Genomic DNA, 22,159 nt, shown 5'->3' with positions numbered 1-22,159 from the left:
CCTCCCACCCCCTGTGCGCCCCCCCGCTGTTCTGAAAATACTCACCCGCCTCCCTCGCAGTGTCCTGTGCTGGCCGCCCCTTCTACTGTATGCGGTCACGTGGGGCCGACGATTAGAGTCATGAATATGTGGCTCCACCTCCCTTAGGGGTGGAGCCGCCTATTCATGACTGTAAATGAGCGGCCCCACGTGACCGCATACAGTAGAAGGTGGGGCCAGACCAGGAAGCAGCGACAGCCAACGAGGGAGCGGGTGAGTATTTTCAGAACAGCGGGGGGGGGGGGCGCACAGGGGGTGGGAGGGCGGGGGACACTATTCATATTATTCATATTTTCTCTGCAGCCAAAGCTGCTGCAGGGAACATATGAATTGCGGATTCAGCACCAGATGCTGGTAGTACGTGTGGTACCCAGCACGGTGCGTGTGGTACCCAGTGGGCACACGGGCGGCACACGTGTGCCACACTGATGTTCACCAGAAACGCAGGGGCACACGGACACGGATAATTCCGGTACCGATTGTTTCCGGTACCGGAATTATCTGGACGTGTGGGACAGCCCTTAGAGGGTTGACTGTGACTTGTAGGATTGCTACTTCTAACAGGTGGCGCTATAGAGTTAAGTCCTCTTTTTCTCTGAAGAGGCAATTTGAAAGCAATTGGTGGTGAAAAAAAACGCTGAAAAAACGCAGGTAACAGGTTTTTGCTGCCAAAATCTGATCAAGTAGATTTTTTTTTTGGGCACAAAACTTTATCAGTATGCACAAGATACAAATGTAACATCACAAAAATGCAGCAAATGCAACAAAAACTAAGAAAGACCTGCTTCTTTTGCAGCAAGATTCTTACTGCCAGGAAAGCAGGTTCTGCCAGCGGGAAAAAAAAACATGCACCAAAAATGCAACATGTGAACATAGCCTTACAGTTCTGATAAATGATCAATGTGTGATTAGATCACTGGGACTCCCATCAATCACTCCTCTACTAACATCAGTGTCATAGACTTTTAACGGACTGTCAGTAGCTCACATTATATAAATGATCACGCCTGTTAGGTATTATTGCAAAATCTTCTTGTTAGAAAAAAAGGCAAAAACAAATAACCTAAATGAAAAACAAATCGTAGAAAATTGTTCAAAGAATCTAGTGAATGATGCTGCTAAAATGCCCCAGGTTCAGAGTGTGACCATAGTCCTGAGAAATGTCTTTGCCTTATCAGTTTCCCTTTGCAGTGGCAAGCAGATGAAAGGAGGGGGTGCAGTATGTTTGCCTGCAAGGCCAGGCTGGTGCACATAACATGTTTACAGGGCTTTGCTTTGCCTTCTCTTGTAGAAGTTTATTGTATTAAAAAGGTCACCGTGTTTCTTCTCCTTCTTTCTTGTTTCTGGGAGTCACGTGACGCTGACAGGTCCTGCCTATTGAGAGGCAGACCACCCACATGGAAGACGATGGAGCTGCTTAATAGAAACAGTCATGTAATTGTGAGAGCTTCCAGCACTCTGCAGAATGCCTGCACACCAGAAGGATTATTACACTCTCAGTTCCTGATGGCAGGGAACTGATGTGATCTCAAAGCCCCCCCACCCCCAAGGATACAGGGGAAAATATCATCTTCCATTTCACTGGGGCTTAGCACGTGAGACAAGGGACTTGATGGTAAGTACAGTGATATGCTGAATTGCATGAGGGAACTTAGAAAGCTGGAGTGGGATGTTGGCAAATGGCACCGGCTGTATTTGTGATCTTGCTACTGCTGAGGAGCAAAGGGAGGGCAGAGAAGGGTTGGCAGGGTGTGTGTTTGTGGATACAGGATCTGGGGATGGGGATTATGTGGTGTAATAGGGAGAATTGGGTGTAACTAATATCAGCTACAAACTCTCCATGTGTGTACCCTGATTCCACAGTGAGGTGTGTGTCCTTTTCCAGGGAACGCTCACAATCATTTTACAGCTGTAGTTTAGCACTATGTAGACTTCCTAGACATGGATCTTGCTAGTTTGGGGTTTCCATATAGACTCTTGTGTGTTCTGTGTGTGACAAGAGGGGATTTCTTGGTGACATTGTTTTTAGAAAAGGTGTATCTAATTGTGGTAGAGATGTCTATTCTCTGATAATATATTTGGACAGAAAAGGAATTGTAGGACACAGGCTTGAAATCAAATCCTCTTCCAAACCTCCAGGATAGAAAACTGACAGGCAGAGAGCCCAAGGGATGGTGTCTCCCAGGATTGCACTTCTCCTGTCCTGGGCCATTCTGGTTTATAATGACGTTCTAGCCACTCTGTGCTCACAAGCTGGAAATAATATAATATTTTTACCAGCAGTGTTACACTGTCATTAGCGATGGCCACTGTCAATGCTCTATGAAGAGCTGTCAGTCTAATGCTCCTACTATGGCTTGTGGAATTGCATTGAAACTTGTCATTGAATAGTCCATTTCTAGAGCCCATAGGTATTATGGTAGCATATATATATTGTCTGGAAGTTATTCACCATATCTTATAGCTTGTACAACTCTAAGAAGTAAAAAATTGGAGATGTAGAAATACATTGGAAGTAAATGTACATGCTAAGGATTATAGTGTAAACACAGGTTTCGTCAAATCTATATGCAGTGCATCATGGTGGCTGATACTATCTGCTATGTAATTTATCAGTGTTCATAACCTGTAAATAGTTATTGCACCATGTTTTCCATTGGTTCACTAATAGCTGGTGCCTACTACTAATATACAACAGATATTACTCCACTGCCATTGTCTCACAGAATCCCTATTCTAGGAGTGCAAGGAAATTCCCATATGGAGTCTGTCACAAATTGTTTGCTTGGTTTCCAGACGTTTGACCACATATTAAGTGTTTTTTGGACTATTAGTGGCTCAGCTTGTAAGGAAGCAGGTGCAGAGTATAGGTAAACCCTGTGGAACTAGCAGTAGTGCTGTACCATTACTAATACTTTGGGATTAAAGCCAATATAGCTTATGTGAGTGCTTTATACAGAAGGCTCAGTGTAGAATCAGTTATCATGGTCACCCTTGTTCACACTCATTAGGTACGCCACACATGGCCTGATAGTTTTTAACCTCTAATGTAGATATGAGAAATGAACCCTGATCACCTGCATCAAGTTATCCTTTATCTTTTTTACACATCCCACCTCAGGAATGAAGAAGACACCTTTGTCATGTCTTTCCTTGCTACACATCTGTAGATTTAGCGGAAGTTAACAAAACCTGGTGTACATGTCCAGGGCATGCATATGAAAGGCCAGCAAGGCTTACACATGTAAATAGGGGCAGATTGATAGGAATAGCATTATGGCCAGGGATGCAGCACTCAGTAAAACAAATTGGGGGCAGGAATGCCTCTGACCACCCAAGTTGAGGCAGACTATTACAATGACACCTCTTCCTCTTTTTAGAACATTACTCAAACAAGGCGAATTATATCCCAACAGTAATTCATCAGTTGCATATGAAGGAGACTAGACCACAGGGAGAGGAATCATTAAGATAGTACTTCTTTAGTCCTAGCCTACTCATAAAGCACCGCAAGGAGCACAAAGAATTTGCTGGCAGCACTGTTTTAGGTCATTTTGGGAACGTTAACCACATAGAGGTGCAGAGTGCCTTCCACAAATCACCACTCCCAAAACCTAGTATCGTCAATGGAACATGTTTCTTGCCAGTCTGCTTTCCTGTGTGTGAGTGATGACGAATGGCAGTGGTTATAACTTATCTTGTGCCCAGACTGTATTTCCAGTGTGTTGTCCTGTGTCCAACATGGCTTGGCCAAGCCCATGAGTGCAATGACTGTACAACGTTAGCTCAGCTCATACTTGGTGGCTGGCAGCCCATTAGATTCCGGTCATTGCTTTTTTCATAATAATATACACTTCCCATAGTTTTATGAAGCAGACAAGAACCCAACCAATTGTAGCTTCTGTTCCCGCCAAATTGGCTGAAATGTTTATTTTCTTTAGAACCTCATCTTCACAAGTTCACAATATGTTTAATGAGACAGTTTATTAGGCTGAGAGTTCACTACAAATAGATGTGATTTATCACCATGCAACCATATAGGCTGATTAATTAGTAAAAGCTCACAGACGCACAAAGAGGACTTAAAAAGCCTCCAGAAAATTGACAAAAAAAATCACAGAGAAAAAAAAGCAGAGATGGTTACCTGCTGAAGCCTCCAAACAAATGCACTAGCAGGGCGCATCGGACCCGATTAATGATGGCAACAACACAGGTGCAAAAAATACCGATGAAACAACCACTTTCAATCAAGTGTTGGCTGTTTGGCATTAGTGCACAAAAAGATAAGAGATAATAGTCTGTATGTGGCATTGTTCACACAGGCAATGCAGAGCATCTGGTCTACAGCCTATTACTAACGCACATACAGGCGGGCCGCCCAGTGCTACAAAATGCATGCTGTGTGAATAGAGGCCTATAGTTTACAGAGCCATCTTGGTCCGACTGCGCCCTGCAAGATAAAGTGCAAAAAAAAACCACATATCAATGTATGTAAGGTATTAGTTTATATTGGGGCCTCAATATGTAAGCCGGCAACCCACGTCAAGGGTCCTTACATTTTTGCCGGTCCTAACGCTAAACATTGAGTAAAAGCTCACAGACGCACAAAGAGGACTTAAAAATCCTCCAGAAAATTGACAAAAAAAAATCGCAGAGAAAAAAGCATTGATGGTTACCTGCTGAAGCCTCCAAACAAATGCACTAGCAGGGGGCATCGGACCCGATTAATTAGTAATATATCTTACCTGTAATGGTAAACAAACTCCAAATCCTCTGCATAGGACATATATTTAAAACACCACATTATGGATGCATGCAGCCACCACTAGGGGGAGCTTCAGTTATTGGTAGGTGAAAGCCTAAACTACCTCCTTAGGCTATGTGCACACGATGCGGATTTTGCTGCGGATCCGCAGCGTTTCCGCAGCTGCAGGTCCGCAGCAGTTTCACATGCGTTTACAGTTCAATGTAAACCTATGGGAAACCAAAAACGCTGTGCACATACTGCGGGAAAAAAACTAGCGGAAACACAGCGGTTTACATTCCGCAGCATGTCACTTCTTTCTGCGGATTCCGCAGCGGTTTTACAGCTGCCCCTATGGAACGCAGAAAAACCGTGGTAAATCTGCAGCAAAAATGCAGCGTTTTTGCCCTGCAGATTTATCAAATCTGCTGCGGAAAAATCAGCAGTGTCCAAGAATACGTGTGCACATAGCCTTAAACTTTAGGTTCTGTCACCATATTTCACAATAGAATCTGCAAACACAAGTCTTTATGAGGCTGGTGTCCTTACTTTGAAAATCAATGTAAGATAAGCTGTGTAAGGTATGTGGTGTTAAATATTTGTAGCTACAAATATTAAAATGATAAATTTATTAGTTACAAAAAACACTCATACAAAAAAGACCAATAAAATAGACATGATACAAAAACACATGAACACGTTATCTGTAAATACCCGTGTACAGAACACAAGAGTGTAAAGAAAGACACCAGGATTAATAGAGGAGCGTACCACATAAACCATTAGCTGTACATGTTCTTAATGTGGACCATAACTAAGGTGCTACCAAGCCAAAATCTCCATGTGTAACTATGAATAAAATACTATGTCTATCACCCTCTGTGTGTCCTATGCCATATGGACACGAGTGGTGAAAGAGCTATAGACCATGCGTTATGTGCACCCTAAGGTCCTAGACACAAAAACCTTGTGGACCCTGGAAACGCTAGTGGTCCTGAAAAAACGGTTATCATATTGAACACATGGGAGGCTGGTCTCACCTGGTATGCGGACGCTCCAGCACGCACCCCACGCACGTGGGGTGCGTGCTGGAGCGTCCGCATACCAGGTGAGACCAGCCTCCCATGTGTTCAATATGATAACCGTTTTTTCAGGACCACTAGCGTTTCCAGGGTCCACAAGGTTTTTGTGTCTAGGACCTTAGGGTGCACATAACGCATGGTCTATAGCTCTTTCACCACTCGTGTCCATATGGCATAGGACACACAGAGGGTGATAGACATAGTATTTTATTCATAGTTACACATGGAGATTTTGGCTTGGTAGCACCTTAGTTATGGTCCACATTAAGAACATGTACAGCTAATGGTTTATGTGGTACGCTCCTCTATTAATCCTGGTGTCTTTCTTTACACTCTTGTGTTCTGTACACGGGTATTTACAGATAACGTGTTCATGTGTTTTTGTATCATGTCTATTTTATTGGTCTTTTTTGTATGAGTGTTTTTTGTAACTAATAAATTTATCGCTTTTATATATTTGAGAAAGCTTCCTTTGTTCTCTTCTATTAACTATGATCTATAAGGAGGATGTTTATGGTTTTTTGTGACATATGGGGGTCACAATGATGTTTCTGGAAAATTGGTTAAATATTAAAATGAATATTTTGTGAGTCCACCTCTAGCTCATGCTCATTTTAAGCTTTAGGATTATGCAGCCATTTTGACATGGATTTTCAAAGTAACAACAACAGTCTCATCAGGTCTGACAGATCTATGTTATAATGTATGAGTTTGTATCAATATGAATTTAACATTTTGGACAAATCTGCTTTAAAAGTGCATGTTCCCGAAACACTGCACTACTATTGAGCAAAACCAGGATGCACTTGTTGTTAATCAGCTCTTTTCTGAACAATGAAGTGATGGAAAACGTAGTAAACTCACACTTACTTCTTTCATTGTAAAAAACAAACAAACCAAAAAAGAAAAAAAAATTGGCGACTGGATTGACCTTTTTGCTAGAGAATATTCCTGACATATACTTCCTATCTATGCCACTGTGGCATGTGTCACACATTGCCCATTATGCCAAAAAAGTTAAACTATACAGATGAAAACAGACAGTGGCAATGTATAGCTGTCCAATGGAGGCCCAAAAAAGACACTCTTTTGCCCTTTGGCAGGTAGATGGAGCCTTACAGATAGATTTCACTTATACCCTGGGAGCTTCACCAATTTCTATTCTTTGGCTTCCACTTACTGTTCCTGTACCACAATTTGAATAGGAACTTGTGACCCTTTTATTTCTGTTGTTGCAAGAACAGTAATTTCAATCCTTTCTACCAGAGAAACCTCTGAAGAAACCTTGTCTTCCTGAGGAACCCCTAGAACTTTTCCATGCTTAAGGGTTTTTTTTATTATTACAGTTCAGGTGCAGTTCAGTGTAAAAAAATAATGCTCTTTACTTGCCCTCCCAAGGTATAGATTCCAAGGTTTTACAGAACCCTAGTTGGAAATTTGCTGTTCTGATGTTTAGCAGTTGGAGCTCTGTTCACATATGGGTTGGAGGATCCACGTGGAATCTCCCTTTTCATTCTATCATATTTTCTAGAAAGAATATCGATGGCAATGTCACCATGGCGGATACCATTCTAGATCAGCGAGTTCCGTCAGGTGCTGTTGCCGCCCTTCGCACAATTGACCGCACAAAATTGCATTAGGTTATAGCTTCCTTATAAACAGAAACAAGAGAAAGAAGTGAGCAGCGTGTTATCTGGCAAAAGAGCTCCACAATAAAGTGTCGGTAATGGAAAAAATTGCATTTAGACTCAGATTGATCGTTTGGTGACAACTATTCTTCTTGAGCCACTCTACACACATGTACACCCAGCTGAACCGAGCTTGCATATGCTTTCAATGGGATGAGGGGAACAGGCTGTGTCGTGTGTATGGAAGCAGTGTACCTACTGTGAGAGCAATGCATTAGGTATGATGAGATCCAACATGGCGGACCCTTCTCTCCTCTGACATTTGCTGTTGGGTGCAGTAGGGGCACCACACTCATTTCTATATCAATCCAGTCCATTCTAGATGGTGAACCATCTTTTCTCCCATGTATCTGGCTACCGTTAGAGGTGATAGGCTGGGGTCACACTTGCGAGTATGATATGCTAGTTTCTCGCATCAGACTCGCAAGTATGACCCCGGCCTTACGCTAAGTAAATACTGCATTTATACGCTCTGGAGGTATTCACCAGACAGTGGCTACAGCCAGGATGGATGCCGATGTCCACCATAAGGACCCACTGTAAAAATCCTGCATAATGTATGTATCTGTTCAGTGGCCCTCTATATAGGTGCAGTCTGCTGCACTTTACTATAGTGTTACACAAACGGTATGCAGCTGCACACCAGCCAGACGTAGGCTGAAAGAACAGACCAATGGCAGCTTTACAGTATACATAGGAGAAAGTTCCCAATACATACAGTGCCTTGCGAAAGTATTCAACCTTTTCCCACATATCATGCTTCAAACATAAAGATACCAAATGTAAATTTTTGCCCGCCCGCTGGCATTAAAATACTCACCCAGCTCCCGCGATGCTTCCTCTCAGCGCCGCACCTCCCATAGGGGTGGAGCCGCATATTCATCCCTGTAATGAGCGGTACCACGTGACCGCTCACACAGGACAAGCTGCGGTGCTGAGAGGAAGCATCGCGGGAGCTGGGTGAGTATTTTAATGCCAGCGGGCGGGCGCACAGGGGGTGGGAGGCGGGAGCTGACCGGGAACTTAATTTTAAAAACAAAAAAAATAAAAAAAACACGATTTTTCATTCCTTCTCTCCAGCAAATGCTGCTGGAGATAAGGAATGAATGGTGGCTTCAGCACCACATGCTGGGGACAGCGCTTACTGTAGGGCTGTCTCCTGCACGGTCCGTGTGGTACTCAGTCGGCACACGGGCGGCACACGGCTGCAGCACGTGTGCCACACTGATGTGCCACGTGAGCTCACGGACACACATAACTCCGGTACTGATTTTTCCGGTACCGGAATTATCTGGACGTGTGAGACTGGCCTAAAGGGGCCGAATAATATTGCACGCCCCACTTTTCAGTTTTTGAATTTCCACAAAAATGTAAAATAACCAATAAATTTCGTTCAACTTCACAATTGTGTTCCACTTGTTGTTGATTCTTCACCAAAAATTTACATTTGGTATCTTTATGTTTGAAACATGATATGTGGAAAAAGGTTGAAAAGTTCCAAGGAGTACTTATAGGCCTTGTGCCACATTCACACATCCGTGTGTTCAAGGCCGGCTTCGCAGCCTCATGAATGCAGCATCCCTTCACACGTTATATTTTTTGCACCTTTTTTTTCCCCGTGGGGAAAAAAACCACTCGTTTTCCATTAATAGCAAAGTGAATGAGATTCCTGAAATCTCCTGCATATGCTGCTTATTTTCTCCTTGCAGGTTGAACCTTCAAAGCGGCTTATCAAATATGCAGCACGCCAATTCTTTCAGCCTTTTCTCAGTGTTTATCACCCATTCCAATGAATGGGGAAACAAAACAGGCAAAATGCATTAAATATGCACACAAAAAAACACTCCTGTTTTACCCAGCGTTTTTCCTGCCAACGCTGATTTTGGGGGCAGAAAAATCTGCTGCCAATACAAAACGTGTGCATGTAGCCTAAGGGATTACTCCCAATAGTAAGTTATCCCCCGACCATTGGACAGTTGACTTATCCCTGGGGGTCCGACTGCAGTAACCCCCAATGATTCTGAGAATGGGGCTCTGGATCTGGGAGTTTCACATATACAACCACTGCTCTATTCATTGTCGATGGGACTGCCGGTAATAGCAGCTCTGTTGTCGACTTTTTCCAGCAGTCACATAGACAGTGCATGGATTGGAGGTAAAGCACCTTCACGCCACTCCAAATCCAATTGCAAAAATGGTTTTTATTCCCAAATACATTAACTTCATTAAAAATATCCCCAAATGTGGATCGTTCCTTCACAGACATGTCGTGCGTTGCCTCAGGTTTTCCTGCTGGTTATATAAGTGACGTGTGAGGGGGCTGAATACATAAGGGGGCTCCTCAGGTCAGTGGTGGTGGGCTCCTGTGCACATGGTGTTACTCTATACACGGTACAGGAGGGCTCCTGTCACGGTATTGGGCAGCGTCATGAGGGAAGGTGTCCTCTCAGGAATGTACTATGGCTTGTGAGCCGGTATTTCTTTACAAGCATGTGTCCTGCCGGAGCGCGGCAGTATGGCGTGCGCGTATACACGGTGCTGTGCCCTCTGACGTGGGCGCTTGTGTGGCAGCCTTGTGGCCCGGCTCCTCGCAGAGCTCTCCTGCTGCACAGTGCACATGTCTACACTACGCTATAAGCCATAGTGCTGCTGACCGGGGAGCGCGCCTGGCTCAGGGGGCCCGTCCATCACGTGACGCAGGCGGAATTCCCGCCCCGGTCGGGCGGCTTTTCTCTCTCCCACAGGCCTGTCCCCTCAGCTCCCTCCTCCCCGCCAGCAACGCTTAGTTTTTTTTTCTTCAATGGACACACACAGTGCTGCTGTTAACTCCCTCACTGCTGGAACATCTTCTTCTAGTCCAACTCCATGCAGAGGACTTTGTGAGGATAAAAAGTTGCAGATCTTTTTAGGAATCGTGTCAGACAGCTAGGAAACAGTTACATTTGTCTTAAGGTGACTTATAGTTAGCAATGTTTGGTGTTTTCAGCTCAACATTCTGGATTACATTGGTGTATTAGGGTTTTCCAGGTCTTAGCAGGGAGCATCAAAGTTTGAGTAGTTGGAATATTTTACAACAAAATGAAAGCGCCATGATACCTGGACCTCCCTTGGACGTGAGTTGTAGTAAGGCCATGTTCACACCATCAGTATTTAGTCAGTATTTTACCTCAGTATGTGTAAGCCAAAACCAGGAGTGGAACAATCAGAGGAAAAGAATCATAGAAACACGTCACCACTCCTGTATTTATCACCCACTCCTGGTTTTGGCTTACAGATAGGTAAAATACTGACCAAATACTGAACGTGGCGTTAGGGTAGGTTGGAAATCCACATCAAAATCTGCATGTGTTAGACTACGTTCACACTAGCAGTATTTGGTCAGTATTTTACCTCAGTATCTGTAAGCCAAAGCCAGGAGTGGGTGATAAATACAGAAGTGGTGACGTGTTTCTATTATACTTTCCTCTGATTGTTCCACTCCTGGTTTTGGCTTACACATACTGAGGTAAAATACTGACCAAATACATATGGCCTTACTTTCATGTGGATTTTGACTCAGATTTACCTCAGAATTCAACCCTGCTACACGGAAAGGTGAAATATCCATCATAGAACTTGACATGCTGCCGATTTCAAACCTCTGCACATATCAATTTCCGCCACACGTGGATGAGCTTTTGCAAATGGCAGCATTTCTGTCCTCTGTGAAATTCCACAGAGTTATTTCCATTCTCTGCCTTTCATGGCTGAAACGGAAATAGCTCATCCAGTTGCCAACCTGTGGAGATGGGACTATGGAAATATCCAGAGTGGCTCGTCACCGTGCTACTGTTTATTTCACTCCCATTCATTTCTATGGATGTTATGGGAAAAAAGTGTAACTCTTGGCTGTTTCTATGGCTAGCGCCCAGATGGAGTTAGGCTAGGTGGTGCATATTCTGTCCGTACGCCTATCCCACAGTATACATCATGAGCTTTTCTTGACATATACTGTAACGACGCCACAGGCGTCTAATCACCAGACGAAGGCTTAAAGTGTGTTCTTTCAGCCTCTGTCTGGCCAGTATGCAGCTGGATACTGTTTAACTGTATAGTAAAGGACAGCAGAGTGTGCTTTTCTATACAGAAGACTACTGCAGCGAAACGTATGCTATGTGGTATACATTTGTTTACAATGGTGGAGGGATGCCTCGGCATCCATCTTGACAATGCGCACTGTCGGACACATATTTCCTGTATTGTATATGGCCGACAGTGAGCACAGACATAGTGTGGACCGAGCCTTATTCCTAACTTAAGGTACCTTCACACTAAACGACTTTGCAACGATAACGATAGCGATCCGTGACGTTGCAGCGTCCTGGATAGCGATATCGTTGTATTTGACACGCAGCAGCGATCTGGATCCCGCTGTGATATCGCTGGTCGTTGCTGAAAGTCCAGAACTTTATTTGGTCGTCAGATCGGCGTGTATCGTCGTGTTTGACAGCAAAAGCAACGATGCCAGCAATGTTTTACAATGGTAACCAGGGTAAATATCGGGTTACTAAGCGCAGGGCCGCGCTTAGTAACCCGATATTTACCCTGGTTACCATTGTAAATGTAAAAAAAAAACAGTACATACTCACCTTCTGATGTCCGTCAGGTCCCTGGCCGTCTGCTTCCCGCACTGACTGTGAGCGCCGGCCGGCCGTAAAGCACAGCACAGCGGTGACGTCAACGCTGTGCTCTGCTTTTACTTTACTTTGCGATCAGCATCGTTGTCGATATCGCTGCAGCGTCGCTTAATGTGACGGTACCTTTAGCCATGAAAGATTGACATGGGGATAACCCATAGTTTGTTATTTAAGGATTCCACTCCAATATCCATATCAAAAATCACTTTTAGGGCTCGTGCACACAACCGTTTAAAACGGACGAGTGATGTCCTTCCTTTTGATGGATAGCACTGGTAACATGTTATTCTATGAGGCTTTGCACATCCAATTTTGAGCTGAGTGTCCGATCAAAATCGTCCATGCAAGTCTATGGGCCCTGACAAAACATCAGACCTCATTCGAATGACATCCGAGTACGGTTTGATTTTCATGGACTGAGTAGATGGAGTAGGTGGATAAACCTCTTTTTTTCTCTCCACATGTGAGAAAATCGGATCCCACTCTGATCAAACTCTGATCAGAATCTGATTGGCATAACTGGACCGTTTTTCTTGGATGTAGAGAAAACTGTTTTGTGTACCTATCCTAAGGGTAACTTCACAGGTTTCTTTTTACATGGATTTTAAAGCTTTAAAATATACACATAAAAGAGTATTCATAGGCCCCAATTCATCAAGACTGGAGTTTTGCATGTCAAATGATTGGAGTGCTTTGCTGTTGCAATTTATGTTACTTTTGTGGCATGAATTTTGATGAATTTGCTGGATTAGCTCACCAGCTCCCCTTCCGCATAAGCTCCACTCCCTTTACCAATCCTTTTCAGAGCTAGCCAGTAAGGATGAGCGAACGTGCTCGGACAAAGTGTTATCCGAGCATGCTCATTTGCTAACGAGCATCTTCGGTCTGCTCGAATAATATGTTTGAGTCCCCGTTCCTGCATGTCTCGCAGCTGTCTGACAGCTACAACAAACGTGGGGATTGCCTGTTTATTCAGCAATCCCCGCATGTGTTGTGACTGTTGAACAGCCGCGGGACATGCAGCCGCAAGGACTCGACCATATTTCTTGAGTACGCCAAAGACACTCCGATAGCACACGAGCATGCTTGGATAACACCTTATACGAGCACGTTCGCTCATCACTACTGGCCAGTAAAAATGCCAAAGACAGAAATTATTTTGCAGCTACAAGTTGTGCACACATTTTAAGATATTTCAAGCCGTTTTATACCAAAAAGATTGACAAAAAGTGCTTGTTCAATCAGGGCAAAATAGTATTTGAAGCTTTTTTTGTTTGAAGCAGGTCCACTTCAGAATCCACCCACGTCAAAAAAACCTTTGTGTGAACATACCCTAAACACTCTTTGCATAAACGTCCTATGGAATTTCAGTTTGAATCTTATCTTATAAGGCTTTGCAAAAGGCAAACTTTCACTTTAAGGGTCCAAGCAACACGGAATCGTCATGAGTACAGACTCGGTACTTTGGCGCGTACATCCCATCTGGTCCTGATCATAAACCTGTGGACACCAGGGGTGCATTTTACTCAAGAAGCAATGTTTTTAGAGGAGAATATCTCTGGCATGGCATTTGTTGAAGCATGCCAACATATTTTTTCTCCCAGAATCATACAAAAAAAAAACCACTTTGCGTGCCTCTGAGGCAATGTATGACTCCAAAGCAGGCTATGGGTGCCATATTCTGGATACAGAGAGCATAGATTTCTATAAGGGTTATGTGCATTGGCTATAAAGACTGCATAAGACAAAGATTTACTTTAGTAGACTTTTAAAGAGGAGGCTAAGACATTGTTCACCTCAGTTCAAAATGTCAGCACATAATATATTTAGTATAGCTTATTCCCATTTACTCAGATTTCATGTGACATCATTTTGCAGCAAAGTGTCACTAAAGACAGGTAATAATTCTTTTCTGAGGCAGCCAGCTGTGTCTACAAGAGGCCCAAGTGAACTTGTGCGGGTAACTTTTTGATGCATAGTTAAAACCTTATGTAGGTTAACAGAAAATTATAGATGATAGCTTAGAGAAAAAAGCCTCTATTTACTTTATTATGTAAAGTACCAAAATTCTATCAAGAAATTCTAATAATAAAATATATATGAATTATTTGGAATAGCAAGTTAAAACATCATTTCTATACGCACAATGAATCAGTACCAAAATACATACATAATATATTACAGGGGGATATGGTTGCTGTAGCATACATCCTTGCCACAAATCTCTATCATGTGTTCCATTGGAATTCTAGAGCATAACGTGTGGTGGGTCTTTAACCCATAGCATGCTGTGGGACGAAAGTCACAGCTATGAATTATTTGGGGGTAATAAGGGGTTACATTTACTGCATATTTGCTTATAGAAAAATATATCAAGCTGGTAGGATGATAGCTATCACTGTAGGCTGGTTTGGAAGGGGTGCCTTTTTATTTTCCTGCAAATGGAATGTTAGAAGAAAAGAAAGAAAAAATCTGGCACTTCCCAGTACTTCTCCCACAAGCACTGTGTCATTATTTGTGCAAGCCTGGGAATTCAAGCTGGACCTCCCAGTATTTGTTTCAGCTTGGGGCCAAGGCGCCTCTTTAAAGGATCTCTGAAGAGTTCCCACTAGATGGGCACAGAACGTGTAAAGGAACTTTGACACAAAAGTGTTTCTTTGGCCAGGCCTGTTTTTTTTTAGAACTATGACCTATAAAAGGCTGCTCTGAGTTGAGAAGAGAAAGTTGAGGAAAATGTAGATACTGGAGACAACGAGGGAAAGGAAAGAAAAGTATCTATGGATTTAAGAAGAGGGGAAGGCAGAAATAAAGGGCAGAGACAGAAGTGAAAGATATGTGAAAGGATAGAAACAGGAAAACAAAGGGCTTATACACTAATCATGAAAAGAAGGGACCAGAGTAACTAAAAAACATGAAAAAGCAATGTGAAGAGACAGGAGAACAGAGGCTACTGAGCAGACAAGAAGAGGGAAAGAGAAAAGAGAAGAGACTGGATGGAGACCGGGAAAGCAAAGAAAAGTGAAGAGGACAGAGAAGGGTGAAAGTAGAGACAACTAGGAGAAGAGGCTTAAGACAAAGGGAGATCATAGACTTTTGGGAAAGAGGGAAAGCAGAGAAAAATGAAGAAAACAGAGAAGGAAAGCAGAGACTACTTCAGAGACTATAAGACACAGAAAGAGAAGGTGAAGATTCTAGAGACAGCTAAAAATAAAGCGAACAGAGAAGAGGTAAAGCACAGATTACTATAAAGACTGGATAAAAGGGAAAGAGAAAAGTGAAGAGACAGAGGAAAATCAGAGACTAGAGAAAGGGAAAACAGAATGATGAAGGGGCTGGAGTCTGCGAAATCAAAGATTACTGGAGAGACTACAGACAACGGAAAGCAGAGCAGAAAAAGATGAAGAGACTGCAGATGGAGATCATAAGTATACAGAATTAAGAACAAGAGGGAAAGCACAAGTCAGAGAACATATGAGAGAAAATAGAGGCAAGCATAGAGACTGGAGCTAGAAGATAAAAGTCAGGGGACTGAAGAAGAGAAAAAGAAAGGGAAACGACAGAGGAAGGAAAAATGGGTAAGGGTAAGCACAGGAATGGAAAAACATAAGACTAAGAAGAAAATTAGCTATAGGTAAGACTACAGAAGAAAAACGTAGGGACTGATGAAGAAGGGGGAAGCAGAGTAGTCCAGAAACAGGAGATCAAGAAATAAGCAAGCAGGCCGACATAGAGACTGGAGTAGAAGAGGAGGCAGAAAACAGGACAAATCTTGAAGATCAAAAACAGAACACTGAAGAAGGAAAGCTGAGAATAGTGTAAAGCCTGGGAAGAGAAGGCAGAAAAAAGTACTAACTGGAGAAGAAGGAAAGCAGGATATCACGGAAAGCCGAGGAAAGTGCACAGGCTGGGAAAGAGGGGAAAGCTGGTTACTGTCGGCTTGCATGCGAGGAAGGGTTGGTTCTCTTTAAGACTCCCCCTGAAGCTGGGAGATACACACACTCACACACATACACACACAAGTCCTGGCTGCCTGGGTGGTCCCTCTACTTTGGTGAGCTGTTGCTAAGCAGCTAATAATAGTCATGTTTGTTGAGTATTTTTTTGCTGCACTTCAGCCAATGGTATGAGCGAATTCCCAGCCATCTGACGGCCCCGGGGGCGGCTCTCTCCACAGTCTCCCCTCCTTTTCTCTTTCTCCAAATGGAGAGAGCGAGCTTTTCTCTCCCTCCCCCCTTCTTCTACATCTCATCTATTGAAGCAAGGAAAGAGCAAGGGGGAAAGAGTGGAGCGCACAGGCAGCTGAGCAAGTCTCCCAGGGCCCCAGTCACCGATCGGGTTGCTGTTCTGCTGCACCGGGAGCACGGAGGAGAGGCACGATCAGTGGCTGCTACCCAGCGAAGCCTCGGCAGTGAGCGGAGCAGCAGGCTCGTGTCCCCGGCTACTCTCCATCGTGCACAGAGCCCATCTACCAGTGGGAGCAGACTGCGCGCTGGGAGAGCTGGAGCTTGTGGCCGGCGGTGCACAGAGCGCAATGTGGGATTAGCTGCTTCCATGTTCCTCTGGGCTGCTGGGATCTCTCTGTGAGCGAGTGCAGGAGCGAGTGCAGGAGCGCCCCTACTCCCTCTCTCCACCTTCCGCACATAAACAAACACTCTGAATGTGGGAAGCGGCTACGACCTCCGGATCGCGAAATGTGGGGATGGAAGGCGCAAAGTGTGACTCGCCGCCCGCCACCAGCTCGCCTGGAGAAGCATGAAGACTCGAGCTGTGCCAGCCAAGGAACAAGAAGCCTTTCCTCCCCCATCACGACCCAGCTAAACCTTAGGGGCAAAGCGGAGTGCACAAGTCCGGCCACAACATGGCCCTGGCTGCCTATGCTACTGAGCCACAGGGCAGTGGGGAGCCAGCTGCCCGGCCGAGGGTAGCCAGGAGGAGGGGGCGCAACAGAGACCCACATCACAGGACTACGGGGCCGCCGGACCGGGACTATCTGCAGCGGCCGAGCTACTGTGATGCGACGTTCGCCCTCCAGCAGATCTCAGAGGTGAAGTGTGCTCTGGTTCCTAGGGGGTTAATGAGAGGGGGTAAATAGTAGTGTTACAGCAGGTCAGAATGTCGCAGGGGGCTGCACTGGGTACTGGGGCTGTAGAGATCCTGCACTATGTAATAGAACTGTATTGGTCGTGCCATCGATGTGCTCTAGCTACAAGAGCTGTAGGGATCGTGCACTATGTGATATAGCTGTAGGGATCGTGCACTATGTAATAAAGCCGTAGGGATCGTGCCATCGATGTGCTCTAGCTACAAGAGCTGTAGGGATCGTGCACTATGTAATAGAGCTGTGGGGATCGTGCACTATGTAACAGCTGTAGGGATTGTGCAATTGATGTGCTCTAGATACAAGAGCTGTAGGGATAGTGCACTATATGAGAGCGGTACGGATCGCGCAGTATGTAATAGAGCTGTAGTGATTGTGCAGTGAGTACTAGAGCGGTAGGGATCATGCCCTGTGTAGCAGAGCTGTAGGGATTGTGCAGTATGTAATGGATCTGTAGGGATCGTGCAGTGGGTGCTAGATCTGTAGGGATCGTGCAGTGGGTGCTAGACTTGTAGGGATTGTGCAGTGGGTACTAGAGCTGTAGGGGTCGTGCAGTGGGTACTAGAGCTGTAGGGATTGTGCAGTGGGTATTAGAGCTGTAGGGATTGTGCAGTGGGTACTAGAGCTGTAGGGATCGTGCAGTGGATGTGCTCTAGATACAAGACCTGTAAGGATCGTGCACTAAGTACTAGAGCTGTAGGGATCGTGCAGTGGGTACCAGAGCTGTAGGGATTGTAGAGTGGGAATTACAGCTGTAGGGATTGTGCAGTGGGTACTAGAGCTGTTGGGGTCGTGCAGTGGGTACTAGAGCTGTAGGGGGATCGTGCAGTGGGTACTAGAGTGGTAGGGGTCGTGCAGTGGGTACTAGAGCTGTAGGGGGATCGTGCAGTGGGTACTAGAGCTGTAGGGGGTCGTGCAGTGGGTACTAGAGCTGTAGGGGGTCGTGCAGTGGGTACTAGATCTGTAGGGGTCGTGCAGTGGGTTCTAGAGCTGTAGTGATTGTGCAGTGGGTACTAGAGCTGTAGGGATCGTGCAGTGGGTACTAGAGCTGTAGGGGGATCGTGCAGTGGGTACTAGAGCTGTAGGGGTCGTGCAGTGGGTACTAGAGCTGTAGGGGGATCGTGCAGTGGGTACTAGAGCTGTAGGGGGTCGTGCAGTGGGTACTAGAGCTGTAGGGGGTCGTGCAGTGGGTACTAGATCTGTAGGGGTCGTGCAGTGGGTTCTAGAGCTGTAGTGATTGTGCAGTGGGTACTAGAGCTGTAGGGATCGTGCAGTGGGTACTAGAGCTGTAGGGGGATCGTGCAGTGGGTACTAGAGCTGTAGGGGTCGTGCAGTGGGTACTAGAGCTGTAGGGGGATCGTGCAGTGGGTACTAGAGCTGTAGGGGGTCGTGCAGTGGGTACTAGAGCTGTAGGGGGTCGTGCAGTGGGTACTAGATCTGTAGGGGTCGTGCAGTGGGTTCTAGAGCTGTAGTGATTATGCAGTGGGTACTAGAGCTGTAGGGATCGTGCAGTGGGTACTAGATCTGTAGGGATCGTGCACTCAGTACTAGAGCTGTAGGCTCTTGCACTGGGTACAATGTAGCGGTGCTCAGCACCATTCATAAATCCTGCCCTGAAGAGTAGGACTGAGCAGTGTGCATGTGTGCCACCTGTAACATGTTGCTCTCCGGTTTCTGGATCTGTAGTAAAGTTATGTATAGAAGGTGAGGAGGGATCTCCTCTCTGCAGACAGGTTGCATATACCCGCCTGCAGGCATCCTGTTTATGTGTCTGCCACAGGGAACAGTCCCCCTTTTTACTCCTCACAAGGATAGACCATGTGGCTGCCCTCTTCCGTTCACTAATGTTGTTGTGAGCTCCATAGGGCCAATCTGCTGCTTCATTCACATCTCTGTGGACATTGCTACTAGCCCATGTGTCTGTACATTGTAACCACGTGTATAGTCGATAGCTAGTGCTGCTGCTGCTAATGTGGAAACATGCTTTCCAGGACTTCCACTGTCTTCCTGTAGATGCTGTTCTAGTTAGTAAGCACAGCTCTCTGCAGAATTTGTCCCCAGATTACTGCTGCATACATCATTAGAAACCTGGTGTAAGTACTGTGTGCTTGCTTAACCATGTACTTTCTTTGAAAATCTATGTAAGAACGGCTGTGTAATCCTTTTTGAAAGTTTTCGTGGCTGTTATTAAGATGTGATTTTTCATAAAATGCTAATCTTTAATGTCAAGATTATACTTCCAATATGACATGAATTGTGTGGGTAACTCTGACCAGGTCTAAGGGCTCTATATAATGATGGATGCAATTTGTATTGTGAAATCTCGTGACAAATCCTCTTTAAATGAAATCCAGTAGCAAGAAAAGCTTTTCTAACCAAATACATAGATTGATAGTACCACAAACAGCCAGTGATGATGGGTAGCAGGTTGGATATAAAATTCTGTTTCCAGAAAGCAGTTGCACCCCTGGTACTAAATGGACATTGCTACCACCACAATAGATATATATACATATATCAGGGTATACTATATTGCAGCCCAAAAAAGTAGAATTGATCAATCAGTTGGTTTACTAAACGTGCTGTCTATTTGGCAATTTCCAGGGAGACATAGTGCCGGTCACCACCTGGGTGGCTATACCTGTCAGCCATGAGATGATGGTGCCAGTGTAGTGAGAATACAACAATCGCTGTTTCCACCACTGAAGGCCTTCCTTCCTTTTCAGTAGCAAAAGGTGACCTGCTGGGAACTACATCAGTTGAAGTGACTTGTGTCAACATGATATGAAAGTGACAAACAACCAATCAGAAACTATCTTTACCAAGGCTATGCCATGATAGTTGCCTCTGATTACAGTTAATAAATATCCCTTTATGTAGGGGACAGTCATAACACATGCATCATGGTCAATGGCCATTGGACGACATGATTCTACAGTACAGCCCCTATATCCTTGGATTGACTAAAAAAACATGTATTTCATGACCAATGTCACCTCGGAAGCTTTGTCTGACATTAAATTACATTTATTGTTTTTTTTTTTATCTTCCTTAGGGGAAAGCCACGGGCAGGAAAGCGCCTCTATGGCTCAGAGCGATGTTTCAAAGACTGTTATTTAAACTTGGTTGCTACATACAAAAAAACTGCGGAAAATTTTTGGTTGTGGGCCTCTTGATATTTGGTGCTTTTGCGGTAGGATTACGAGCAGCGAATCTAGAGACTAATGTGGAGGAGCTTTGGGTTGAAGGTAAGAAAGCCTTTCTTACGTGTTACTTGTTACCATTTTGTCATGTTGTATTGTGGCAGTACATATGGTGCACCGTGTATTTAATGTTTTTTTTTAAGTACTGTATGTTGCAGCTAATGGTTTTCGGTCTTGCACATTTTTCAGCTTTCCTGAACCTCCTAGTTAGTATTTGTTTTAACATGTGTTGCCATCCATATGAAAGTGGGTATTTAATATGAAATTAACTAGTTGTTTTGCTGGGAAGGCCTCTAGCAAGAAATCATGCACAATGCAACCTGTAGAGTCTTGTGTGTGGTCCTATGTTGGAAAGCTTTCAAGTTTTGCTTCAAGAGGGTGGAGTTGTGCAACATATGTCTCAAGGTAAAATAGGAGTGTAATCCTTCAAATACATGGTGTCCCCATAGCAAGGGGAGATTCACATATTTGATGTTGCTTGTTTCAATGACTATTGTTCTTGTTTTTGCATTGATAAATACAGATTCAGCATTGGTACCAGCACACAGCTTTATATGTTGTTTGTATGTGCAAACAGTACTTTGTGTTTTGTATTGTGTTACTTTTAATAAAACAATATAAAGTAAGAAGGATATTTAATTTGAAGACAATTCTGTCTGCATTTTCTATTGTTTTGGCTATCAATGCCACTCCTGACTTCCTATGGTCTGGATGGCATGCTATGATGACATAAAAAAAAAAGAAGCTCTCAAAAGTAAAAAATGCTCTCAAAAGTTACTTTCTAAAAAATTGTTTCACTTAAAGGGAACCTGTCACCATGTTTTTGGAAGATGGGATAAAAATAGCGTTAAATAGGGGCAGAGGTGGGCGTTACATTAGTGTGTTTGTTATGCGTTTATTACCCACCTAAGTTGCCGAAATACCTTTGCAAAGTCTCCGTTTTCGCCTGTCAATCAGGCTGGTCTGGTCAGATGGGCGTTGTCTTCCCCCAGATTTTGCGTAGTTTTCCGTTGGTGGCGTAGTGGTGTGCGCATGCCCAAGGTCCCGAATCCTCTGCCAGGGGATTTCAAAGAGCGCGGTGTCCGTTATTGCATTGGTGATCGGTGGGCGCGGCCATCTTCCTTTGGCCGCGCGTGCGCAGAAGCGGCGCTCTGCTGGCCGCGGCATCAGGAAAATGGCCGCGGGATGCCGCGCGTGCGCAGATGGATATCGCGGCGGCCATTTTCCTGAAGCCGCGGCCAGCAGAGCGCCGCGGCAAGCAGAGCGCCGCTTCTGCGCACGCGCGGCCAAAGGAAGATGGCCGCGCCCACCGATCACCAATGCAATAACGGACACCGCGCTCTTTGAAATCCCCTGGCAGAGGATTCGGGACCTTGGGCATGCGCACACCACTACGCCACCAACGGAAAACTACGCAAAATCTGGGGGAAGACAACGCCCATCTGACCAGACCAGCCTGATTGACAGGCGAAAACGGAGACTTTGCAAAGGTATTTCGGCAACTTAGGTGGGTAATAAACGCATAACAAACACACTAATGTAACGCCCACCTCTGCCCCTATTTAACGCTATTTTTATCCCATCTTCCAAAAACGTGGTGACAGGTTCCCTTTAATATGGTGACCTGGA

The 22,159-nt window shown here is 44.8% G+C and overlaps 1 protein-coding gene across 3 annotated transcripts in view; it reads left to right on the top strand.

The window, feature by feature from the left end:
- Nucleotides 1-1,526: 1,526 nt before the first annotated feature.
- Nucleotides 1,527-22,159, top strand: part of PTCH1 (patched 1) — a 131,116-nt gene continuing 110,483 nt past the window's right edge. For 2 of the 3 annotated variants that reach the window (XR_013224428.1, XM_077299615.1), the window contains exons 1-2: nucleotides 16,288-17,273; nucleotides 20,383-20,575. Coding sequence is in view for 2 of the 3 variants with exons in the window: in XM_077299615.1 (XP_077155730.1) it covers nucleotides 17,088-17,273; nucleotides 20,383-20,575 (379 nt within the window). In the remaining variant the exon portion in view is untranslated. Of the gene's footprint in view, nucleotides 1,655-16,287; nucleotides 17,274-20,382; nucleotides 20,576-22,159 lie in introns of those variants that run through there. The other variant, XM_077299620.1, reaches the window with a different exon arrangement.

This window comes from Ranitomeya variabilis, chromosome 1 (genome assembly GCF_051348905.1).
Source record: "Ranitomeya variabilis isolate aRanVar5 chromosome 1, aRanVar5.hap1, whole genome shotgun sequence".
Classification (NCBI taxonomy): domain Eukaryota; kingdom Metazoa; phylum Chordata; class Amphibia; order Anura; family Dendrobatidae; genus Ranitomeya; species Ranitomeya variabilis.
Note: the sequence above shows the minus strand (reverse complement) of the source record. Positions and strands in the feature narration are given on the sequence as shown.